Source organism: Geotrypetes seraphini, chromosome 2, assembly GCF_902459505.1.
Source record: "Geotrypetes seraphini chromosome 2, aGeoSer1.1, whole genome shotgun sequence".
NCBI lineage: Eukaryota > Metazoa > Chordata > Amphibia > Gymnophiona > Dermophiidae > Geotrypetes > Geotrypetes seraphini.
Window position 1 is genome coordinate 432,081,185 of NC_047085.1, and position 27,239 is coordinate 432,108,423.

Genomic DNA, 27,239 nt, shown 5'->3' on the forward strand with positions numbered 1-27,239 from the left:
GTAGTCCTTGCTTCTATCATTTGCATTCAGTGCTGCAGATACCAGAATGCACGTGAATGGAGGGATGGGTATAAGGATAGAAGGGGGGAAGGGAGATCATGCATGTGATAATGGGAGTGGGGTAGGAAACGGGCAGAAAAACCTTATTGTTGCCACTCACATGAATGAAAAAAAAAAAAAATAGAACTTTGGTGAACAAAAGCTTGTGATAGACATTTTCCATGAAATGCTGTAAAAATTGCTAACATAGGGGAGTGTGTGGTGCAGTGCAGTGGTTAAAGCTACAGCCTCAACACCCTGGGATTGTAGATCCAAACCCAAGCTGCTCCTTGTGACCCTGGACAAGTCATTTAATCCCCCCATTGCTCCAGGTACATTAGACAGATTGTGAGACCACTGGGACAGACATGGAAAAATGCTTGAGTACCTGAATAAATGAATGTAAACCATTCTGAGCTCCCTTGGGAGAACGGTTTAGAAAATTGAATGAATGAATAAATGTTCAGCAGTCATAGCACTATAACATGTAACATGTATAGTATATGATGGCAGATAAAGATTTTCGAGATCTGTCTAGTCGGCCTAATAAAAGAAAACAACAGTGAGGTGGAGATAGAGAAAACAGCTCTAATCTAAAACTACCCGCTGTTTACAAAAAAATTGTTCTTTCAACATGCTTTAAAAGAGAGCTGTCCCAACAGGAAAACTCAAGTCAGCACCTCAGTACTGAAAAAACAATTCCATATTGCAGTGCAGCATACCGGTAATAACCTATTTTTCTTACATGATCATCTGTTTCATATTTTTTTTCATTGTTATTATTTTTGACTCTGTGTGCTCTCTTGTGCTTTGTTGATGTAGCTTTATCCATTTCCAGAAAATATGTACTGAAATAACATTGGCCCTTGATTCATGTGTACTTCAATGCTGTTCTTATTAACAGGGCTGGAAAAGACATGGCCTTTATTGCTATTTGATTAGCCAAACAGCAGAAACATTTTATGAAGCAAACATCACCTGTGGAAACCACAAGACTTTTCTAGTTACTGTTGGAGACAGGTATGGAAATGTTCCTAGTCATAAATTCTGGGTTCAATTTTCATTTCAAGCCTTTTGCTCCCTGGACTGGCCAGGATGAGAGGTGAAACAAGGAAGCACTTACAGGAGAAGGAGGGAGTCATAGCAATTGTGTTGGAGTGACATCTTGTGGCTGGATTTAGGGCCCATAATTGCAGGGCTCTAGAACAGTGGTCTGAAACTTGCTGCCCGGGGGCTACATTTGGCCCGCCAGGTACTATTTTGAGGCCCTCAGTATGTTTATCATAATCACAAAAGTAAAAACAGTTTCTTGATCATATGTTTCTTTAGCTATAAATTACAATATTATTATTAATACTTAGCCAAAAGGAAAGAGTTTTTTTTTTTTACCTCATACAAAGCTGTCATTTCTTTAATAAGACATTAACTATTTTTTTTCTGAGGCCCTCCAAGTACCTACAAATCCAAAATGTGGCCCTGCAAAGGGTTTGAGTTTGAGACCACTGCTCTAGAATGACTCATTAAAGCAAGTTGGGAGGAGATGTAAAATAGGGAAAAATGCCTGAGCATGAAACCTGATTGCAGCTTGTTTCTAGTAAAGCTGGAAGACCTAATGATTAGGAGGACTTTGCTAGCTTATAAAAGGTAAACAAATAAATGTTAAGATGCTCATAATCGAAAGAGAAAAACGTCCAAAAACTGGCCTAAGTCAGCACTTGGACAATCATCTGTCAAAAACGTCCAACTGCCGATAATAAAACTGGGTTTTAGATGTATTTAAAAAAGACCTAGGCCTTCACAGTGCCGCTGAACAACCATAGCTAAAGGGGCGTTTCAGAAGGAGTGTCGAGGGTGGGATTTGGACGGGACACGGGCAGGCTTAGACTTAGTCGTACTGCATGTATAACCGAAAGTTATACAGCACAGGATCGACGGAACTTGGACATTGTGACTTAGACCATTTAAAACATGGTCTGAGTCACAAAACCCCACCTAAAGTTACCAGATAAGCACTGCAAACACATGATACAGACCCCCACACACTACCTCAGTGATCACCAACCCCCACCCCCCATAAAAATATTACTCACAACGTGAAAATTGTGCATCCAGAACATCATCACTTGGCAGCCTGGCATAGGAAAGCCTAGTCGTGCTGCACAGAGGCGTCTTAAGCCGTCTTAAGGGTGGGTTAGGGACCCATGGAGAGGAGGACCCATGCCCATAAGCCCCTGTAATCACTGCATTGATATTGAAACATGTGCCCTCCCCTATACACCCCTAAAACCCTTTTATACTGGCATATAAGTGGTTCCTGCAGCCATAAGAGCTATTGGGGTGGTAGATAAGGGGGTCTAGGGGATTCTGGAGGTGGTTTGGGGGGCTTACCATAACCTATAAGGGAGCTGTAGTGAGATGAAGACATGGCACCCTTTTTGTGAAATTCACAGCAGTGCCCTGTAAGATACCCCATTATTTAGATGCCATATCTGGGTGTTCAGTCCATCACTTTGCAGACCACTCCCACATCCAACAGGGCTTGTTCTAGGCATTTTTGATTTGGACGAAAATGTGGTATAAAGATGAACGATTTAGCGGCTTGGACGATCAGATCGGCAGGACGTATACTTAGACGATTTTTGAACCGAAAATCAGTTTAGACGTATTTTTCGAAAATGTTTCCTTAGCTGTTTTTTTACTTTGGACGACTTGCGACTTAGACGAAAACGGACTTAGACGTTCCTTTCGATTATGCCCCTCCACGCATCTAAGGCCACCTTTTACAAAGGTGATTATCGCAGTAAGTTGCCGTAATCGCTCCACCACCTTTAGAGATTCAGTGGGCATCAAAGCGTTTGCCGCATGGCAGTTGCTACCACTCCTTTGTAAAAGAGGGGATAAGTGTCTATGCACTAAAGCTCACGCTAAAAATATTTTACATGAGCATGTTAAAATGTTACTGTGCGGGCAGAAATGTTAGCTACCATACAAATCATAAAATTTTCACAAATACCATAAATAACCAGAAGTGTATACTCTTTTAATACACACTAGCACAAAATCATAGCGCTCATACTTGTCAAGTGCCTCAGCATTAACTAGCATGTGGTCACTACAGGAACTGTTGTGTCTTGTTATGTTAATCAGGTTTTCTGTTCCACCTTTACCTATTCAGTTCAAGGTCGAATTGCATTACAAGAAGTTAGTTAGGTCAGTTACCCAGGAAGGTGCAATGGACAGTTTGACACAGACATTCAATAGAGTTGCTAGTACATGTAGATCAGTACAGTTACCATACAGTTAAGGCCGAATTTTGCAGCTGGTGCCAGTATCGTCCAGCTCCTCCAAAACTGGTGCCGGTTGTGTGTCAATCATGTATGGGAGCTGGTTGCAGAATCACGGCCACATGTAAAGTAAATGCTGGAAATGTAGGGCAGGGTTTTGCTGGCCTACGTTTCTGGTGCCTACTTTACATGAGAATCACGTCCACAAGGGCCCCTGCTGGCGCCTATAGTCACTTCCAGTGCATGCCAGGGCCACTTTGACCGTGGTTTCTGGGAGTCCTGTTGGCTCAACTGATTGGGGATTCCCATGCCGTGATCGGCTGATGCCAAGGGATCCCTCAGCAAAGATAGGCAGCTGAGCCACTTATCTTTGCAATCAGGCAGGCACAAGTCTCTAGCTGGTACTGGTTGACATGGGCGCCAGTTAGAGAATCGGGGCTGGGGGGGGGGGTAGGCCCCTGTCTTTTTAGATAGCATGATTCTGTATAGGACGCTGGTACCCAATTCTCATCTGCTTCTTAGACAGCCACCAAGAACAGTGGGTTATACATTTGCCACTCACTGGTGAATGCATAACTCTTGCTGAAAAATTAGCCTAATCTTTAATGGGATGGAAGCTCACTGTCATAAGATGACGAAACAATCATCTAATTCTGCAATTCCAAAGGTAACTGAGAGGTTTTCTAACAAGTACCAGTAACCCGTCTATACTAGGAGTTCTGAATGGCTAATGCTACACAGAAATCTCTTCTGAGTTTTAAATGCTGTACAAAAATCTAAAATGTTCAGCATAACATTGTTTTTTCTTTTGTTACTTTTCTTGCAATAGATATGAACAAGCTTATCTAACAAGCCTGATTGGGCTGAAGCCTGTGAAATATTTTTGGATAGGTCTTTCAAATGTGGAAGACAAAGGGACTTTCAAATGGACTAATGGAGATGATGTCACATTCTCCCACTGGAATGCAAGGATGCCTGGTATGTCTGTATAATTACGTGTTATGAACCATGGATTATAATTAGTAAGCACTGATCATTGATTTAAAAAAATGAGAAACCGTTTTGTAAATCCTCACTCTCCCAGAACTCATAGGCCCAGATTCTATAAATGGTGCCTAGATCAGGGATGCCTACCGATGTAGGCATCTAATTTTATAATTGGGAGTGGGAGCCCACCGAAACATGTTAGGGAATAATGCTTGAGTACCCGAACAATTTGTAATCCGCATAGAAATGTAGGATATGCGGAATATAAATTTTTTTTTAAAAAAAACAGCTCCATTAAATATCAATCAAAAATTATTTTAAAAAATATTTCTGGGTAGGCGCCTACTTTGATAGGTGCCATGTAGGCAGCTACACTGAAGCTTCTACCCAAAAAGTAGGCATGGTTATGGTGCCATTTGTGCATGGATAGAATTAGGCACCGGTAGGCACTGATATTTTAGGCCACATACACCCTGGCCTAATATATCAGTGCCTAAGTTGTAGATGTCTACTGGCACCTAACTCAACTGGCACCTTTTCTATGCTTCTCTAGAGTTGGGAGTTGTACCGGAGGACAGGAGAAGGGTGGATGTGGTCCCTCTCCACAAAAGTGGAAGTAAGGAAGAAGTAGGGAATTACAGGCCAGTAAGTTTGACTTTTGTGGCAAGCAAATTAATGGAAACATAGAGAATAGTGAAGTTTGTGCAATCTGGTGGATTACAGGACCAAAGGAAACATGAATTCACTAGATGTAGATCTTGTCAAACAAATCTGATCAATTTCTTTGACTGGGTGACCAGAGAATTGGATAAAGGGAGTGCGCTAGATGTGGTGTATTTAGATTTTAGCATAGAAGTCTAATAAATAAACTGAGTGCCCTTGGGATGGGTTCCAAATTGATGGGCTGGGACATGGACTGGTTGAGTGGAAGGCGACAAAGGATAGTGATCAACGGAGATCACTCTGAGGAAAGGGATGTTACCAGTGGTGTGCCTCAAGGTTCTGTTCTTGAGCCTGTTCTTTGTAACATTTTTATAAACGATATTGGTGAAGGGCTCTCAGGTAAGATTTACCTCTTTGTAGATGATGGTGTAAAAGTATGCACTTTGACATGATAGTGTATTCTTTGCCAGTAAGCATAAACAGGGGCAGAATTCACAAATACGCATTCAGGCTATAAAATACTCAAATGCACTTGGAAGTGCAGGTACATATGTACTAGTAAAACCTAGGTGTGGGCATTTATACCTCCATGAGAGCAGGTGTAAATGTCCAAGCCTGCAAGGTAAATGTGGTTTCTTCCATTTTGGCTAGCCTTTGGGAGTTTTTTGACCAGTGATTGAAATGGAGGTTCTAGAGTCAACACTGTATACTGAGGTCTTGTTTTCCTCCATTTATCTTTATTCTTGCACTCCTGTGACAAGATAGGGTGGGATTTTAAGAATATCTTTGTCTGGATCCACCTTTTTTGATTGTAAAGGAATATAAATTTGTATGTTGTGGATCTTCCTCTTTTTGCTTCTATCTATCTATCTATCTATCTATAGATAGATAGATAGATATAAAAAGAGGAAGATCCACAACATACAAATTTATATTCCTTTACAATCAAAAAAGGTGGATCCAGACAAAGACATTAATATTCTTAAAATCCCACCCTATCTTGTCACAGGAGTGCAAGAATAAAGATAAATGGAGGAAAACTAGACCTCAGTATACAGTGTTAACTCTAGAACCTCCATTTCAATCACTGGTCAAAAAACTCCCAAAGCTTTTAATCTCTCCACCTATCTAGTATAAATAATGTTTAATATTTTTCAGTATTTGTTTAAATAATGTGTAATCCACTGTGCAATTCAAATCTTAATGGTTCCAAAAAATTGAAAGTCCATAGTGAATCAAATAAACCCACAGTACCTATCTTAAATTAATTCCCAACGGAGCACGTCCGCTTCACCAACAACTTCTTCAGGAGAAAATCCGGTGCTATCATGAACCAGCCTCCATTCAACTTGCTCTGACCCAGTAAGGCTATTCTTAAGTTCTTAAGATAATGTGTAAATACTGTACAAACTCGTGTATTGTAACACTATTGTAAAAGCTCTTAAATCATAGCTCATGTATACTAACACCGTTACTGAAACTTATGTATCGTAACACCGTTACTGATTCTGATGTAAACTGATCTGAACTGACTACACAGTCATTAGTAGCGGTATAGAAGCTTTCAATAAACAAATATTGAAAAACAGTCCACTAGCAAAATTCTCATTCACAGCTAGTGGTGCTGAACATTAGGTGTTACTTACCTGTATAATTTTCGGTGGGTGAAAAAAGCATTCTAACTGACGCAAGGCACCAAAACAGGGCAGAAGTGGCAGTTCTGCGTGAAACACTTATATGCCCATTTATAGAATTGGATAATAGGCTTAAACAGTAGCTTTTACAAGGCACAATATCAACTTTATCCCAAGGTGATGCTGTAAATCACCCTTAATGCCTTGTAACAAAGAAGTAACAATCAATTTACCCGGCCCTCAGAGATGCCATCTGGGGATCAAACAATCATATCCCCCGCTTACGCACCTAATCGTCATCGGTCAGTGCAGAGTGTGAGACTGGTATATCATTTTTTTTCTTTTGTTTTTTATATATGTGATGAACTCTTATACTGATTTAAAACAATAAATATTTCTAATGAGTTTGAAATGAATACTTAGCTTAACCGGATGGTAAATGGCGGTTGACAAGGGATAAACAAGCCAACTGTTTCACCCGTAGAGGGGGTTTCCTCAGGGCTACTATCCCTGCAACAAGCAAACCTCGCTTTAGTATGGGCAACGCTAAGTATAATATAGAATATAAAATGTAATATAACATTCACACTATATATATATTTATATTCATACCTTTTTGTGCTAGTTATACACGACTTGGCCACCCGATCTAAGTTCTCAAGATGGCCGCGGCGTGGTAAAAGGTGTCTTTAAATTTCCTGGGACCCGGAAGTGAGGTGGGAAGGGGGAGGGCAAAAAGAACCCGACCTCTACGTCACCCCAGCTTGAGGGGGGGGAAATATACAAAGGATAAATCAAATGTTTTCTATCCTCCCATCATGTTGCAGGAAACGATTGTACTCCCAGAGAAAAATCATAAAAGGGATGACCATTCCAATTCAAGGTTTAAACCATAAGGGATAACAGAGTTTAAACGATATATCCATCGTTGTTCCAGGTAATTCAACTTAGCCTCCAAATCCCCCTCCATCCCTTGTGCACTTAGAGTGTCAATGACTCTCCATCTAATCTGGTCTATCTGATGTTGTTTTGACAGCCAGTGTTGGACTAAGGGTGCAGATAAGTTGCCCGTCGCTATTCTGGATTTATGCTCATTGAGCCTCAGCTGTATTGCACGCTTGGTGCGACCCACGTATACAAGGGGGCAAGGGCATATAATAACATATATAACCCAAGCCGACTTGCATGTAGTATGTGTTCTTGATTGAATAACTCTTCCTGTACATGGTTCCATTGGGTCCATGTTCCATGTTCCATTGGGTTCCATCAGGTTCCATTGGGTCTCCATGCTCCCTGTTCTCAATGTCAATGGTGTGATAAAGCTATAGTGGGCAGCGTTTGGAGCGATCCATGTACAGGAAGAGTTATTCAAGCAAGAACACATACTACATGCAAGTCGGCTTGGGTTATATATGTTTATTATATGCCCTTGCCCTCTTGCATAGTGGGTCGCACCAAGCGTGACAATACAGCTGAGGCTCAATGAGCATAAATCCAGAATAGCGACGGGCAACTTATCTGCACCCTTAGTCCAACACTGGCTGTCAAAACAACATCAGATAGACCAGATTAGATGGAGAGTCATTGCACTCTAAGTGCACAAGGGATGGAGGGGGATTGGAGGCTAAGTTGAATTACCTGGAACACACGATGGATATATCGTTTTAAACTCTGTTATCCTTATGGTTTTAAACCTTGAATTGGAATGGTCATCCCTTTTATGATTTTTCTCTGGGAGTACAATCGTTCCTACAACATGATGGGAGGATAGAAAACATTTGATTTATCCTTTGTATATTTCCCCCCCTCAAGCTGGGTGACGTAGAGGTCGGGTTCTTTTTGCCCTCCCCTTCCCACCTCACTTCCGGGTTCCGGGAAATTTAAAGACACCTTTTACCACGCCGCGGCCATCTTGAGAACTTAGATCGGGTGGCCAAGTCATGTATAACTAGCTCAAAAAGGTATGAATATAAATATATTTATAGTGTGAATGTTATATTACATTTTATATTCTATATTATACTTAGCGTTGCCCATACTAAAGCGACGTTTCTTGTTGCAGGGATAGTAGCCTGAGGAAACCCCCTCTACGGGTGAAACATGTTGGCTTGTTATCCCTTGTCAACCGCCATTTACCATCCGGTTAAGCTAAGTATTCATTTCAAACTCATTAGAAATATTTATTGTTTTAAATCAGTATAAGAGTTCATCACATATATAAAAAACAAAAGAAAAAGAAAAAAATGATATACCAGTCTCACACTCTGCACTGACCCGATGACGATTAGGTGCGTAAAGCGGGGGATATGATTGTTGATCCCCCAGGTGGCATCTCTGAGGGCCGGGTAAATTGATTGTTACTTCTTTGTTACAAGGCATTAAGGGTGATTTACAGCATCACCTTGGGATAAAGCCCATTTATAGAATAGCATGTAAATGTTCTGCGCAAATCGGCAAAGGAGAAAGGTGGGCTAGGGGCATTTCTTAAAGTGCGCACAGTGTTATAGAATTGGGGGGCAGGATCTGCACTCAACTTATGCACTGGGGTTTACACATAGATTCAATTGGTATAACTTTTTGCATTCAAAGTTGAGCACTAATCCCAGTATATACACCAGTGTTCTTCAACCGCCAGTCCGCGGACTGGTGCTGATCTGCAGAAATTTCCTGCCAGTCCACAGGGCCAGCATGTGTATTGGGCCTGAGACAGTGTTCTTCAGCTGCCCGTCCACGGTGCGATTGATGCAGCGTTATCTTTGGGCTGGCTCCCTCTTCCTCAGTGCTGCAGTGCATAAAGCCATGGGCAGCGGCTCCTATGGGTGTCCTGCACCTGAATCGGAAGCCTTCTCTCTGACGTCACAATGTCAGAGGGAAGGCTGTCGGGTGAGGCACAGGACATGTAAGGAGCCCTGCCCGTGGCTTTGTGGGCTGTGGCACTGAGGAAGAGGGTGCCAGCCTGAAGATAACACCGGGGGTGGCATAAAATGGCCAGGCGGGAGCAGGCCAGAAGTTAAGGCACAGCATGGAGGGAGGGAGACAACAAAGGTAGGGGAATGATTTATTTTCAATTTAGTGATTGAATTGTGTCAATTCTGAGAATTTACATCTGCTGCCTGTATTTTGCACTGTTCTGGAAGAAATGCATTTCTTTCTTTTTCTCTGGGGTTGTACTGCATGTAGAGTTTTGCATCGTAGAGTTTGTTTATATATATTAGGACTGTTAGTGTTTGGTCCCGTATTTGCATGGGGTTATATGTGTTTGGTAGGAATGAATGTTGAGAAGCATACAGTGTGCTTTGTATAGTTTAATTTTGTGGTTAACCATAATATGTTGTTAATAAGATTATATTATGTGTGTGTGTATATGAAAAATAAATGGAAAAAATGTTGTTACAATTAGTACTACACTTCTCCCTCCTTATTCGCGGTTTCGATTATTCACGTTTTTTAGCTTGCTGGCTCCTCCCTCCAAATTACATCAGCTTGCATAGAGAAATAGCTGATTCCAAGCACTTTGTTCACCGTGTTTTGCCTCTCCTTCAGAAACAGGCCAGGTCTCCCACCATGTTATTCACGGTTTGATCATATTCACTATGGTTTTTAATAGAAAACAGCAAATAACATATAAAAAAGTTATTTGCGGTTTTTCAATATTTGCACTTCTGTTAATCCCCTATCACAGCGAATACGGAGGGAGAAGTGTATTATGGGGGCGGGGTCTGTGGTAGAAATGGGCAGGGTCTGGTGCATGACTTAGCCCAGTGTTCTTCAACCGCCAGTCCGCGGACCAGTGCCAGTCCACAAAATAATTATTTTATTTCTGCTGGTCCATAGTTTGAAGAACACTGCTATACACTATTCTATAAAGGGCACCAATCCCAGAACGCCTGTTAGAGAATACTATCCAGTACTGATTTATTTTGATGCTGAATTGTGATTATAGAGTTTTCCCACTTGTGTTTCTCTGATGCTCCTCCATGCTTAGGAATCACAATTCTTTTCTCTGTTTAAATACACTATTTGAGTTTATTCTTCTAATTAATCTATAGAATTTGTTGCCGGAGAATGTAGTGAAATCAGTTAGCTTAGAAGGGTTAAAAAAAAACAACTTTTGGATAATTTCCTAAAAGAGAAGTCCATAGGCCATTATTGAGATGACTTGGGGAAAACCCATTGCTTATTTTTAGGATAAGCAGCATAAAATCTGTTTTACTATTTGGGATCTGGGTTGGCCACTGTTGAAAACAGGATACTGGGCTTGATGGACCTTTAGTCTGTCCCTGTATGGCAATTATTATGTTCTTATGAGATATATATTTTTGTGTATTTCCTTCTACAGTAAAATCTCGGCTAACTGACATTCAATTAACCGACACACTCAACCAACCAGCAAAAATATTGTCTGCAAAAAAAAATTGTCTCCTGCGTTCCTAAGACAATGTCCCAATAACCTCCCCTCCCTCCCTCTAGCCCCAGAAAGATCAGCAGCATTCACAAATCTCCCTCTCTCCCTCCAGCTCCCATAGCATCGCGGCAGCCACCAATCTCCCTCCAGCTCCTGAAGCATTGCGGCAGACACCAATCTCTGTCCTTCCCTCCCTCTCTCCAGCTCTCGAAGCATCATGGCAGCCACCGATCTCCCTCCCTCTCTCCATTCCCAAAGCATCAGAGCCGGTTTTGACAACCCCCCCTCTCCATTTCCAAAGCAGTAGAACCAGTCCTGACAACCTCCTCCCTCCCTCTGTTCCCGAAGCAGCAGAGCCAGTACTGACAACCCCCTCCTCTCCTCCCTTACTCACCCATCGATGTAATGGCAGCCAGCGAACAGAGGTAGCACCGGTAAATAGGAGCTTCTGGCCAGCCCCTGCAGGGCCTTTCCTCTGCTGTGCCACTTCCAATGCAGCAGAGGAAAGGCCCTACTGGGGCTGGCCAGAAGCTGCCTGTTTACTGGCACTTCCTCTGCTGCTGGCTGCCACTACATCAGCTGATGAGGGAGGGAGGAGGGGGGGTTCAGTACCGGCTCTACTGGTTTGGGAACGGAGGGAGGGTGTTGTCAGGACCTGCTCCGCTGTTTCAGGTAAGGGAGGGAGGGAGTATAGAGGGCAAAGGGGAAAGAGAAACTGACCAAGAAAGATGGGAAGAAGTTGCTGGGCCTACAAGTGTGTATGGGGGTGGGGATGATAGAATGAGATGGGAAGGGAGACACAACTATTTTTATATTAACTCTCAACCAGAAACTATAGTTATCCAGCATCCACCAATCCCCATGGGTGCCGGATAACTGAGATTCTATTGTATTTGTTTCAATGAAATTATGTGGATATACTTTTTAAAGTGTCCTTTGGTCTTTGTACTTTTTGAAAGAATAAAATATCTATTCACTTTTACCTGCTGTGCAGCACTCAGGAATTTGTAGACGATATACAAATAGTTTCACAATGTACAAATTTTAGTCATATGAAAAAAAAGGCATTCAGAGAATGAGGGACAGGCTGTGACTGGAAACTATGCACAAGCTACATGTTCTATCTTCTAGTGAATCTCCACACTGGTCATAACCTAAATTCAGGCTTCCCATCCACTTTTTAAAAGGCAGAAATCCAGCAGCTAGGCCAATAACTAGGAATCAATCTCAGGAGGCCTATTCTCCCTTTTGAGTTTGCCAGAAAGAGGCAAAAGATCATTTTCCATCCTAAGTTTCTTAGTTTATTGACTTGACAACATCAGTTCCACCTTTGGCATACTTCCCAAATGCGTAAGAGCCATCTACACAACCACTGCCTTCTTGCTAAAGAGGCAAGTTTCAAGTTTATTAAAAATTTGATTAAAACGCTAATCATAAATTCCACGCGTTTTACAGTAAAAATTTGAAAAGGGGTCCAGTTAACAAATTATTAATAACATAAGTTTATTAACATGAAACAATAGGATAGTGGGGAGAAATACAATTTAAAAGAAAGAAAGAACAATTAAGGATAATAACATGGGAAAGGGAAAAATCAATTTTAGTATAGAAAATAAGCTTGCAAAGTCCCTTAGATCGATTAACAGTCGTATGCTTCTTTAAATAAGAAGCTTTTGAGGCCACCCTTGAATTTATCTAAATTCTGTTTGAACCTTAAATATAATGGTAATGAATTCCATATTGTTGGTGCAATCGTTGTGAAAGAAGAAGCCCTATGGGTACTAATGATTTTTAGGGATGGGACATGAAGAAGATGCTTAAGGTTCTCAGAGGATCATGTGGAATCAGGTATATATGGATAAAAGCAGGTTCCTTGGTTTTCAAGTTTCAAGTATCTTTATATTTGATATACCATCTATCAAAATAAGTATATAAATGGTGTACAATATAAAAAAATTGCAAAAAAACCCAATTAAAATAAATTAAATATTTTATCAAATATTAAAAAATCCTAGAAGAATTTAGGTTAACGTACATGAAACAGAAGGAAAGTAGGGGAGGAAGGATTGTTTAAAATACATTGAAGTAGAATTAGTAAAAAAGGGATGGTAAATGTGGAGTGGAAAAAACATTGTTTTGTAGGAGATTAGAGCTATTTTGTAAGTGATACATTGATTGATGGATAGATAGCCAGTGAGCACCTTTTAACAGGGAAGTAACGTGATCAAATTTTTTTTTGTTTGTAATAATTTTTATGACAGTATTTGGATTAGTTGTAATCATGGGATGTCTTTTTGGCAGACTCCTTTGAGCAGGTAGTTGCAGTAGTCAAGTTTGGAAATTATGAGGGAGTGAATCAAAATGTTAAGGGACTGAGAATCAAGAATGTTGGATATGGATTTAATCATTCTGAGTTTCTAAAACCAGTTCTTAACAACTGCACTGATTTGAGAATGGTAGGATAGTTTATTGTCGATCAATACCCCAAGGATTTTGGTCGAACTAACAAGGTTTATTGGTTTATTGTTGATAGTTATTGGGGTTGTTAGACTAATATTTTCTTTCCATGGAAAGAGAAGACATTTGGTTTTAGTGATATTCAACGAAAGCATATTATCACTAAGCCAGTGGCTTATCTGATTGAGCTTTAAATTGATGAGTGATGTCATCAGTATAGATGTGTCTTTGGATAGATAATCTGAATATCATCCACGTAAGTGTATTTGCTGAGACCAATTGATTGACATAAAGTCAGCAAAGGGATTATTTCGATAGGGTCTAAGTCCTGTCAAATAGGAAAACCCAGGGGTTGGGGAAAAAGGTGAAGGTGGAGTCTAGAAACTAAAAAATACTCCAATTTATTTGCCTATCCAAAAATTACTGGCTGCAGATATAAGACACTTGTATCCCATGTACTGACAATGTACTTGTATCCCATGTACTGACTTTTTGTACAAGACTTGCATTTCAAGCAAGTAAGCAGCAGTCCTTGTGGGGTAATTGAATTGGTGGAATTGTGTTCTTATGATGCATTTCGAAAAGTAATTAAGTCAAAGTTGTTTGATAAATTTATTACCTAAACGAGAACATTACTGTTAGCTAAAATTTTATACGAAATTTTTTAGGAAAATTGCTGTTTTCAATTAATTTTATTTCGCTGATTGTCAGCCCTCTTCTGCGTAAACCACCTAGAAATTGTTTGATTATGGCGGTATAGAAGAATAAAGTTATGTTATAAGGTTAGATTTCAAAGAAATTGCGTGGTAGGCAAATGTATATACTTTTACCATGTTAAGTTGTTTTATCACTTTTATTCCTTAATTTAAAAACCAAAGGCAATAATTAATTGTTTCTTCTGTTTCTCATGAAGGAAGAAATCCAGGATGCGTTGTAATGAACACTGGAATTGCAGGTGGCTTATGGGATGTTACAAATTGTACAGAGAAGGCAAAGTTTATCTGCAAAGAGTGGGCTGAAGGGTAACTCCACCACCACCTCCAGTAACAACCCCTATGCCCAAATGCCTAGAAGACTGGGAGACAAGTGACAAAATTGGGACATGTTTTAAAGTAAGTATGTAAGTAAGTAAGTAAGTAAGCCTCAGTTGTACCTTCAATATAATCAAACAACTATAAAGGTTGTCTCGGTAATTTATATATATAGCTTCGCTATACTCTTTATCCAAATGTATGGACTTTCAGACCACCATAAGGCCAGGGGTATGTACCCTTATGGTGGTCTGAAGGTCCATACATTTGGATAAAGAGTATAGCGAAGCTATATATATAAATTACTGAGACAACCTTAATAGTTATTTAAAGTATGGACATGTTACCTAGAAGATTGCTGTTTATCAACTACTGAAAATTGTCAGGATTTAGTCAGTTCTCACAAAATATCCTGAATGTTCCCAGACCTTTTAACAGCTATAAAATCTAGATCAGAGCATTGTTTTAAAAGTTTATTCCCATGCATATAGGCATGCTTATGCACTAATATTTCCATTTTCCTACCATTATAAATTTAGCAATGTCAGATATGCTGATGCTATTTATATTGTAATACTGAATTTCACTTTGGGCTGGTAGATGAATCTTTCAATCTTAAATGACTCCAGTACAATAAGAGGGCATTAGCAGTCTCGCCAAAATGAGTCTATGCCACTCTCTGAATACCACTTCAGGAAAGAGGGAGGGGACAAGAAACTTTTTTCTTTAAAGAAAAAAATTATTCAAAAACAAAAGCAAGGGTTAACTCAGTGTGCCCTGACAAATTAGAAGGGTTGATACAGAAAACTAGAGCGGACAGAAGTGTGGAGTTAGCACAATATCTGTGATCAATTTTATTTATTTAAAAATGTATATCCCACTTATCCAACAATTCTGTGCGGGTGCTGCTGGTTTCAGAAAATGGTTTTGCAAGGAAGCTTTAGACACCAGTGCTTATGATATTAAAATGGATACTGTTAGTCATTTTGTCCTGAGTCAGAGAACTGTAGCAGAAAATTTATTAAAGTAAAACACAACACAAGAATCTGAACACTAGGTCTGAGAAAGTGTAGAAGGGTTAGCTTGCTCTTTTGTAGCAGTTGCATCAAGGCAGAAGTCTCTTGGCAAGGGTCTCCTGACCCCTGATCCAAAATCCACAACCGCAGAAAGCTCACTCATGCTCCAGTTCCCTATCCTGACCCTCCAGTCTCCCCCAACACACCCAAACTAAAAGTAAATCCTTAGTAGTGTAGTGGACTCCCTACCTCCAGACCCCAGACTCTCCCATGTACTTTGAAGAAGGGACAGATGCAATGCCCACTTACTCTTCCCTCTGCACTGCTGTTTTCCAAAATGGCTGTGCCTTATTTCAAGTTGTGCATCCTGGGATGCACAGCTCAGGGACAGGCACCTTCAAGCTATTGGTGGGAGATCTAGTTTTGGGGATCCACTAGACTACCATGTATTCCTTTTGGAATAGGGATGGGGGGGAGGTTGGGTATCCACTAGACTACTAGGGATATTTTTTGGGAGGAGTGGGGTACAGAGGAGTGAGCGAACCTCTTGGGGAGAGGGATCAGGATCAGAGGATTGGGTTGATCTTGGGGGAGTGGACCCCTAATATGGCAGCAGGCTTTTTTAAAAAAAAATGTGACCCTTCTGGTATGAGCAAGAGCCATTCACTGCATAGGAAGATAGGCAGTCTTTTGCTCTCTGCAGAAAATGTCTGCTTTCTATCACCATAGTGTGTACTGGGTTTTTGTTTTGTTTTGTGTTTTATGGAGGGGATGACAGTGCAAACTTTTTAATGTGGTAGTAATTTGCATCCCATTAGTTTCCTGCACCGGAGAGCAAAACCTTTGCATTAGGTTCATGATAGAAGCATTGAAAACTCGACTGTTTAACAAATTCTAAATTCCCATACCCAACTCTTCCTCACCATGACCCTTCCACCTCGCCCCCTAATTCCAAGACCCGAAACTAATTATACTTTCCACCTTGAATCTCATGTACTGACATAATGTATCTTTATTGTAACCCACCTGCACCCCATGTACTGACAAAACGTATCTTCATTGTAACCCATGTACTGACTAAATGTATCTTTATGGTAACCACCTGTAATCCCTTACACTGACTAAATGCACCTTGATAGTAAACCACTTGTATTGTAACCCACTTGCATCCCATGTACTGACAAAATATATCTTTACTGTAACCCACTTGTATCCCATGTACTGACAAAATGAATCTTTAATGTAAACCACTTGCATCCCATGTACTGACTAAATGTATCTTTATTGTAAACTGTTTCTATCCCATGTACTGTCAAATGTATCTTTATTGTAAACCGCTTCGAACTTCACGGTATAGCGGTATATAAGAAATAAATTATTATTATTATTATTATTATCCTATGGCTCTAATGTGCAGTTTCTGTGCCACCCTCAAGTCAATAATTTGGAAAGAGAAAGTTTCCATCATTGTACAATTGTGACACCTAGGGCCTGATTCTATAAATGGCACCTAACCACACCTAACTTGTAGGTGCTGGTCGGCACAATTATCAATCAACTGTTATGCACCGCTTATAGAATCACGCTTAGCGGGCCTAGGCATGCTTAGGCATCACCAGGCGTATTTGTGGTAGATATAGGCCAAGGTTATCCTGGCCTAATTTACTGGCACCTAACACAGATGCCTAGCAACACCTAAGTCAAACCACGCCTATTCTCTGCCCCTAACCATGTCTACCTTTCAGATAGGTTTCAATTAGGTGCCAGTAGGTGCCTTGACTTAGGCTTCGTTGATGCCATGCAATATTCCCTGTGCAATCCTAATTAATTTTTTTTTTTAATTGGATTTTAATGTCATGGTTGATTACCACATCAATTAAGTAAATTTAAAAAAATTGTGAGCGATTTTTAGTTGGGCGTCACTAGACCTAACCCTAGGGCACCATTTATAAAAAATCCTCCCCCCTCCTCAGTTCCTGCTTTCTCTGGGAAAAAGAGGTACCCATACTTCAGATGCAGTGTATATTGGGGGGCGGGGGGGGGGGGGGTAATAGGTTCAACTGGGGCAGGGGCCTCTCTAGTATTTGCCTCACCTTTTTCCCAGCCAGACCATATGATTGTAGTATATCACACAGCAAGTATTCATAAATGACAGAACAGTAACAAAGAGAAAAAGAAAGCATGAGGCTTCCATACCTTTGTGCTCTGGAAGGCTAGGAATGCTGGGATACTAAGTGGGCAGGGATTCTGGGCAGGGGACTTTTGCTTGTTCATGTATGGAAGATCCTATGCTCTACTTTTAAAATCATCACTATTGCAATGGAATAGAATTATTCATTACAATAAGTACCAGCCCCCCCCCTCCCCAAGAACCTATCATGATGGGGTTCCAAAATGTCCAAAGACCAGCATTTGTATCTTATCTTACGATCGGTATATAAGTTTTCTATTTGAAGCATTTTGGGCCAAGTTCAATAAAGAGCACTCAAAAATAGGGAAAAAATCCATACGAACCACCAAATTCTACTTATGGTGCCAAATTACCGACAGGTCTGCAGGTTTTATGACAGGCTTGCCTGTCTTTCTTTATTCATTTTTTTTCTATGGCACAGATATTTTGTGTGTGTTACACAACAAAATATCTGCCCCATTAAAAAAAAAAAAAAAAAAAAGGAAAGATATGCAGACCTGTCAAAAAACAGCCAAAATGGAAAAAAAAAGCCTCCTCTATAGCGTGGGCCGGAGTGTGCGGTGGGCCAGTCGGGGGGGGGGGGGGTGGAGGGGGTGCGGACAGGGCAGGAGGGAACTGGGGCACCCCTCCAGCTCCTAACAGTTTTAAAGGTACGGGGAGGTGGTGGACCGTGCCAGTCGGATGAGGTGGGGTGGGGGGGGATGCCGATTCAGGCACGCATGGGGGAGGGGGGGATTCGACACAGGGGAGGCTTTTTCTTTCTTTTTTTTTTTAATAGGCCTGATATTTTGCAACCTATTAAAAAAAAAAAAAAAAAAAGCCGGCAAAGCCCTGACAGCAGTGACAGTAATTGGCACTAATTAGAAGCTATACATGCAACGTGGTAGATGCAAAATGCTGTGCATCAGGTCTAGTGCATGAATTTGAAAAGGGAACATGGATGGATTCAAGTTTCAAGTTTTTATTAATATTTGATGAATCGCTTATTCGTGTTGCTAAGCGATTTATAATTATATAAAATCATGTTATATACTTTAACAAGCGTAGCATCAGACTTACAAATCAAAGAAAGACACGAGACAAGTGGGAAAGCGGGGCAAAGTTACAATGTTCCTGGTTTCAGAAAAAAAAAAGATTAAAGCTAGGAGAAAACAATAGATGGTGTAAGAGACTGAGCCAAAAATCTTCCTCTAAAATTAAATATTAAATGCATCTTTAAAAAGATAACTTTAAGAAGTTTTTAAAAATGATTAAGATCTTTTTCCTCTCTAATATACTGGGGAAGTGAGTTCCACAGCTGGGGGGCCATTACCGAGAACATATCTTGTCTTCTAATACCTATGATTTTCAATGAAGGGACTGCTAAGAGATTTTGTGATGTCGAACGAAGGGACCGGGAAGTATTTTGGGGAATGAGCATTCTGTTGATGAATTATGGTTCTTTAAAGGTTAAAGTTTTAAATACTAAAAGTAATATTTTAAAAGTAATGCGATGACCAATTGGGAGCCAATGGGAGTTGATTAGTAGAGGGGTGACATGATCATATTTTTTTGGGTTGTGAATGAGTTTAATGGCCGTGTTTTGTATTATTTGTAAACGTCTGTTTTCCTTTTATATAATATTGATTAAAAGAGAATTACAATAGTCGAGTCTAGCTATGATATGAGAGTGAATTAATATATTAATCGATTTGGGCTCGAGAAATTTGGAGATAGAGAGTATCATAAGTAGTTTGTAAAAGCATATTTTAACTGTGTTACTAATATGGTCATGAATTGAGAGTTTATCATCAACGATGACACCTAAGATTTTTAGAGAAGATACTACCTCTAAGGGGATATTGTTAAGGACAAAAGGAGTGCTCAGGAGAAGATCCTTTTTCCAAGAGAAAAGCATTGATTTAGTTTTTTGAATGTTTAAGGCTAGTTTATTTGAATTAAGCCAATTATTTTATGATCTCGAGTTTCTTATTGATTGCATTTATTTCGTCCCATGTTTTCTGGATTTACGGGTATAGAAGTTGTATATCGTCTGCGTAAGTGTATGTGGTGAAAGCATAATTGATGACAGAGGCTCAATAATGGAGAAAGGAAAATACTGAACAGTAAAAGGGGGAGGAGAATGGAACTTGGGGAATACCATAGGTTAATGAAAGGCTTTGGAATTTGTTTCGTTGTATCTGACCATAGAAGAACGGTTGAAGAGAAATGAAATAAACCACTTTAAGACATGGTCAGCGACACCTATGGATTCTAGTCTTTTGAGTAGTAGATCGTGATCAATTGTATCGAAAGCTGCGGTTAGGTCTAATGAGAAAAGAATTACGGATTTGTGATGGTCTAGATAGTAGTGAATGTTCGTTATCAATCCTAACATTGAATATTCTGTATTATGAAATTTCTGAAATCCCATCTGGTTCGGGTGGAGTACGTTTGTGGACATGTGGAATGCACTTCCGGAGGCCGTGATAGGACAGAGCACATTATAGGGCTTCAAAGAAGGTTTGGATAGGTTCCTAGATGATAAGGGGATTGAGGGGTACAGATAGGAGTTGAGGTAGGTTATAGGAATAGTCAGGGACCACAGCACAGGTGATAGACCTGGAGGGCCGCCACGGGAGTGGACCGCTGGGCGGGATGGACCGCTGGTCTGACTCGGCGGAGGCAAATTCTTATGTTCTTATGTGCACTGCGATAGAATACACTCGATGCACATACAAGTTACGTGCAGGTGTTAGGCCTGGTTTGCCTTGGCCTAAACAGGTGCGCCTAAAAGTTACGACATGCACTGGTGCTTAGCACAATTCGTTAAGGTGCACACACCTTTTAGAGAATCATGAAAGCTTTTGGCTGAAACTGAATCTACAGCTGAAACATTACCTGGGTCTGACAAAGCCACAACTGAAAACTCAAGTTTGGTTATATGAATGTGAACCGTTAAGAGCCACTAGTGATTGTCGGAGCTTGTAGTCCACATCCTTCTGCTAAAACCAAAGTACCCAAGTGACTATATAATTGAAATAGTGAAACTGTATTTTACCTCCAAGTGAAATAACCTTCACACACATGAATTGCAGGAAATTAATCTCAGAGGTTTTTAGCGCCAGCTGGCATGCTGAATGCTTTGCGCTACTCTGGCGCTCATAGGAACTCTATGACTTTTGGAGCAGCGCAGAGCATTCAGCACGCTGGTCGGTGCTAAAAACCTCTTGTGTGGTTTTGTAACACAAGCTTTCATATTATATGCAGGGATGGGTTAGGGGAGGGAGTGGGGGGAATTTTAGATTAGGCTAAAAGGAAATTAGGGGTCAATTCTTTAACATGTATTAATCAAATAAAATGGCTTTAAAATTCTATTCCTTGAACGTTAATGGACTCAATCATCCCATCAAGAAGAAAAAGTGATTCTTAACTTTCTGAAGAAAGCAACAAGCAAGACATATATTTTAATACAAGAAACCCATTTGTCAGCTAAAGAGGCAGCCAAATTAGAATGGAGGGTGGATAAACATTGTTTTTTTGCTCCAGCAATGGGGAAAAAGGCAGGTTGGCAATCATGATTAATAAGAAGATTTCTGCTACTAATTGATAACTTTCGTGCTGATCCAATGGGTAGATGGCTCCATGTTAATATGACATCAGGAAATGATACCTGACACTATTTTAACATTTTATGCACCAAATACAATCAGGTGAAATTGTTTAAAAAGCTCCAAGTAATTCTTTTGCTCACTAAAATCTAATTTAATTTGTAGCTGGAGATTTCAATGCTGTAATTGATCCAATAATGGATAAACAACCAAGTAGACAATTAAAATCCTAGGTTTAGATAATTTTTGTGCATAATTGTGGATTAAAAGATATATGGCGGATTTTTCATTTTAATGCTTGAAAATTTATGTTTTGTTCCCAAGTTCATAAATCATTTTCAAGAATTGATTATTTCTTTGTTTCGGATCATCTAATTCTACAGGTTACAAAAGCCAGCATAGACTCTAATCATATTGATCAGATCATGCTGGAATTTGGATTGATTATCAGTTCACTGAAGAAGATTCTAACCTGTTTGGAGGTTCGATAATACACTGCTTGCTGATTCAAACTTTCTTGAGGAAAATTCAAAATAAAAAATGAATGAGTATTTTCAATTCAATACCTCGGAGGAGATCTCTTGGAAATTATATGGGATGCTTTCAAGGCAACTCTAAGAGGGCAGATTATTTCATATTCGGCACATATTAGGAAATTACTTAGATTAGAATTTTCTAATTTAGAACAAATTATTTCTGCTTTAAAATCATAATTGGCTTTAAAATGGGAGCAAGATACTTTGAATGCCCTGTTGAAAGCTAATACAAGTATAATGAGATTTTCTCACAATTGGCTAGGAAAGATTGTTTCGTCAGCATGCGGTGTATTACAGAAACTCGAATAAAGTGGGAAGAGTATTAGCTAATTATCTGAAAGCTAAAAAGAAAAGAGGAAAGATTGTGGCCATTAAGGATGAAAAGGGTAAGATTTTTACCCACATACCAGATGTTTTAAATCAATTTATGGAATATTATAAAGCTTTATATTCTTCTAAGCGATATTCAAATACAGAGAATGAAGGAAGAGATTTTTTTAATTCAATTAATGGGCCAAAAATTCCAGAGCATATAAAAAAAAAGCTTGAGGTGCTATATCATCTACAGAGCTCAGTCAGCATTAAAGACTCTCAGAGCTAGGTCCGCTCCGGGAAGTGATGGATTACAGTGGAGTTTTTCAATATTTTTTCAAATATACTATTACCTCATCTTTTTCAATTATATCAATCACAAGGAGTGTGTGGCGCAGTGGTTGGAGCTACAGCCTCAGCACCCTGGGGTTGTGGGATTCAAACCCCGCACTGCACCTTGTGACCCTGGGCAAGTCACTTAATCCTCCGTAGCCCCAGGTACGTTAGATAGATTAGTGAGCCACCGGGACAGATAGGGCAAATGCTTGAGTACCTGATTGTAAAAACTGCTTAGATAATCTTGATAGGCGGTATATAAAAACCTAATAAAACTTGAAACTTGAAACTGACGAAGGGTCAGATATCAGGTACTATAGCAGAAGCACTTACTATTGCTTTGCCAAAGCCAAACAGAGATCCCATGTTGGTTTCAAACTATAGGCCGATTTCTTTAATGAATGTAGATGGAAAAATTCTGGCTAAACTATTGGCTCTGAGATTAGCTAAGTCTTTCCCTTATATAATTGGAATGCACCAAACGGGTTTGTTGTTCAAAGACATTCTGCAAATAATACTAGCTAAGCACTTCATATGCTTAATTTAGCAAAATCTATTGAGGGATCCGGCCTTCTTGGTAACCTTGGATGTAGAGAAGGCCTTTGATCAAGTAGAATGGATTTTATGTACCAAGCAATGGATTGGGTTGGAATAGGATCTGGATTTATTCAAATGATTCAAACCTTGTATAGTTCCCCCTTCAGTCAGATTATATATTTATAATGCATTCTCTGAACGTTTTAGTTTAAAGAGGGGAGTTAGATAAGGATGTCCTTATCTCCTTTGCTTTTTGATATTGTTTTGGAACCCTTGTTGGCCATTCGGCAGGCAAAGGAGATGCAGGGAATTCCATATGCAGGTCGAGATTATAAAGTTTCGGCTTATGCAGATGATATTTTGCTTCATTTGAAGAATCCTGAATCAACCATCCCTCATTTACTGGAATTGATTGATCATTTTGGTAAATTTTCTGGTTATAAGATACATTGGAGTAAATCAGAGGTTCTTCCATAGAATGTACATTGTGTAAAAGGTTTATTTGATCCATTCCCATTCCTTTGGAAGGAAGATGGAATAAAATATTTGGGTATAATGATTCAAAAATCATTGGAAGATACAATGCAGTACTGTAAATGAAAAATCCCTATTGTTGAAGGTTAAAGAAATGTGTGAGCTTTGGAATCCATTACATCTTTCTTGGTGGGGAGAGTCCAAACCATCAAAATGATGATCTCGCCTGTAGTTTGTTACCAAATGAGTATGTTACCAGGTTTATTATCAGAGTTCTTTTTATAAAAACTAAATGGGATTCTTACAAAATTTCTTTGGCTTGGTAAAACGTCTAGAATAGCCTTAGTATCTTTGCAAAAATCTCAATCGGCGGGAGGGGTAAATTTTCCAAATTTTTTACAGATATCTGATGCATCTGTGCCTGCAAACTGCAGAATGCTGATGAAAAACAGCCAAAGTCCACCACTTATGAGAGCTGTAGGGATGCTGTTAAAATGAGTGAAGGTGAGGGTGGGATTTGAACCAGGGAGTTTTCAAAAGATGGTCAAGGTGCAACAAAGTGCATTAACCTGGTGAGCCACAAATGGCATCTTTCTGTCAGAGGAGAAGTTTCCCTCCCATGACAGCTTAGGATGTCCTAGCCACGGGAAGGAGAAAATAAGTTTGCCTGGAAAGGGAAATGTGCTGATAAAAGACGGCAAAAGTCCACCATCTAGACCCTCTTATGAGAGCTAATAGGAAACTGTAAAAATGAGTGAAGGTGGGATTTGAACCAGGGTGCTTGAGAGAATGGACAAGGCGCATTAACCTGGTGAGCCAGAAATGCTTTCTTTGTGGTGATTATGATATCATTCCTAAGCATATGATACATAGGCAGGCCAGTCAACTATGATATGAAAAGGAAGTGAGATCCACCTTGGTAGAAGCTGATGTAGCTCTAAGGGTTAAAATCCTGTGCTGGTCATACAGAGGTTTTGAGTTCAACACCCAGCACATCTTTTAATTGTGGCTTACTACCTTGAAGGTGCAGCTTGATGATCTCACAATGAGGTCAGCTTTGTGAAGCTAAAGAGCTCTATTTTCAAATGAGGGAAAATGCATGTTAAGGTCTGTATCTGGATTTTCTCTTTTTAAGCGCTGAGAAATGAAGTAATGTGTGCAATAATGATATGTTTTTCATGTTCTTTCTTTGCTCTCAAAAAAGAGCTGATTGCAGCTTTTCCTTTGCCTACATTTTCCACAATGTTAAGATGCGGTCTTCCGCTAACTAGCATCTATGTGGTGCCTATCCTTAACCATGCCCACGTTATGCCCCTGTTATGCCCACATCTACAAACTTAGATGTGACTTTTCCCTAAAACTTCGTCTATCTCGCGTCTGTGTTCTAAGAATGTTTAACTCCGTCTAAGTCCCAATTAATGCTTGTTAAGACCCTTAAATCGCTCATTATCCACTTAAATCGGACATCTAAAGCACGCCTAAAGTTAGGTGCAGTGTACAGAATCGGGCCTTGGAGTCCATTGGAGGAATTTGTCAAACAGAAGAAGGATTGAATCCTTAATTCCTAGCTTTTCTTAGATTTCTACACACATCCAGGTAGGGAGGGAGGGAAAGGGGGGAGGGAATAGGGTAATTTGTTTCATTGTTTGTAAGAATACAAGTGCTGTTATTTGATTATATCTGAATGTATTATTTGTTTGCCATTTTATAAGTTTTGAAAATCAATAAAGAATATTAAATTAAAAAACAAAACAAAACATTTTCTCTGCGTACAGTGTGGTTTGTGTTTTTAAAATTTATGTGTTGGTAAATCATTTTGACTTGGTCCATTTTAAAAGTAGCTCGCAAGTCAAAAAAGTGTGGGCACCCCTGCTGTAACTGAACCCAAATTTGGTTGGCCTCTAGATTTTCAAACATTTTGACACAAAGAACCGTGAAATGCAGTCCCAGAGTATTATTATTTTCTAAAGAGAGAGACCCTCAATCAGATCATTCATGAACGAATATGCTAAGTATAAACTTCAGCTGCAGATGCTTCTCCATGCCACAAAATTGGTCAGTAGTAATCATAGGAAATATATCATCCTAATATGTTCCAACTTGCCTTGTTCAATTTCTTTTTTTTTAATGTTTTAAATAAAGCCTTAAATTGTGAAGATTTATACTGCAGGAATTTACAGTTGTGTTTGTAAAAATGCACTCTTTTAGATGTAAAGAAAGAAAAAACAGGAAAAGATGTCGTGGTTTGAAGCACAAACGGTCTGCAGAGCCATAGGAGGAGATTTAGCTACAGTTAACAGTAAAGAGAAAGAAACTGTCTTACTTCAAATGTCAAGGTGAGTTTTCTAAGAATATTGTGATTTTACAGTAATTATGTTCAAAAATGTGCTCTGAGATTTATCAAACCTTGAACCATAGCACTCGGATAAGTGCCGTTTAAGTTTTTTGAAAACATTCAAGTTTGTATTATGGACATTGTGATTCAAGTATTGTTCACTGAGCATATCAGACGTGGAGGGGCATTATCAAAACTTACATCTAAGTCCGTTTGGGGCGTATGTTGTCAAATGCCCAAAGTTGGCAGTGATAAAATGCCCATTTTTGAAAAATACATCTAGACTATATACAGTGGTGCCTCACACAACGAACTTAATTGGTTCCAGGAGCAAGTTTGTTATGTGAAACGTTCGTTATGTGAAACGCGTTTTCCCATAGGAATACATGTAAAAAAAAATAATTCGTTCTGCAGCATAAAATATGCTAAGATGACATAAAAAAGATAAATTTTTTGTTATTATTTTTATTTAGATACATCTAAAAACATACATCTCCCTGTCCTTTTACTTCCACTATCTTCCTATCCCATCTCTATTCCCTTTTGTCCCTCTCCCCATGATCAATCATCTCACCACCTCTCTCTGCCCTCACCCTCAGGGTTCAAGATTGCTTCCACTCTTTTTCCTGTTGTTCTCTCTGCCTGTCACCCTATGATTTAGCATCCCTTCTGCCCTTGTCCAATATTTCCCCTTCTCTCCCTCCCTCTCATCCCTGCTCCAACATGTGCTTTCAGCGGCCTTCTCCCCCCTTAAGCGTCTTTTCTTCTCCACTCCACCTTTCCTCCCTCCCTGCCTCCACCTTTGTGGCGCTTTTGCACCCGACCGACAACAGAACAGGCCCGGTCGGTATACAAATCTCCCTGTCCTGTAGCCGCAAATCTAAATTACCTTCTTACAGCAGCTGGATTATTGAAGCTGCTGTAAGAGGTAATTTAGATTCGCGGCTACAGGGCAGGGAGTTTGTCGGCCGGGCCTGTTGTCGGTCGATCGGGGGACCTGACCAGCTGTGCACATTCTTCGGGGCGGACCGCCCCCTCCCCCCTCTTTCGTCGCCATTGCCTTCTTCCTACCTGCCCATGCCGCAGCCGCACACAGCCGAACGGAAGTCTTCCTGATGTCAGCGCTGACGTCGGAGGAAGGGAGGGCTTTGCTTAAGCCCTCCCTCCGACGTCAGCGCTGACATCGGGAAGATTTCCGTTCGGCTGTGTGCTGCGACAGGGCAGGTAAGGAGAAGGAGACTACCCTCGACCAACCCCGCTGCGATCCAACCCCGCAGGAACCCCGGACTTCGTTGTGTGAAACGAAGTCCGTTGTACGAATCAAGACATAAAGTTCGTTGTGCGCAGCGTTCGCTGTGCGAGGCGTTCGCTGTGCGAGGCACCACTGATATATATATTTATATATTTATTTA

At 40.1% G+C, this 27,239-nt stretch overlaps 1 protein-coding gene across 1 annotated transcript in view; it reads left to right on the forward strand.

The window, feature by feature from the left end:
* The window catches only part of MRC1 (mannose receptor C-type 1), a 239,932-nt gene that overhangs the window by 89,642 nt on the left and 123,051 nt on the right, over nucleotides 1-27,239 (forward strand). Inside the window, 6 exon segments of the mRNA XM_033932883.1 lie at nucleotides 944-1,059; nucleotides 4,153-4,301; nucleotides 14,383-14,490; nucleotides 14,493-14,581; nucleotides 25,701-25,828; nucleotides 25,953-25,978. Of these exon segments, the coding sequence (XP_033788774.1) occupies nucleotides 944-1,059; nucleotides 4,153-4,301; nucleotides 14,383-14,490; nucleotides 14,493-14,581; nucleotides 25,701-25,828; nucleotides 25,953-25,978 (616 nt within the window).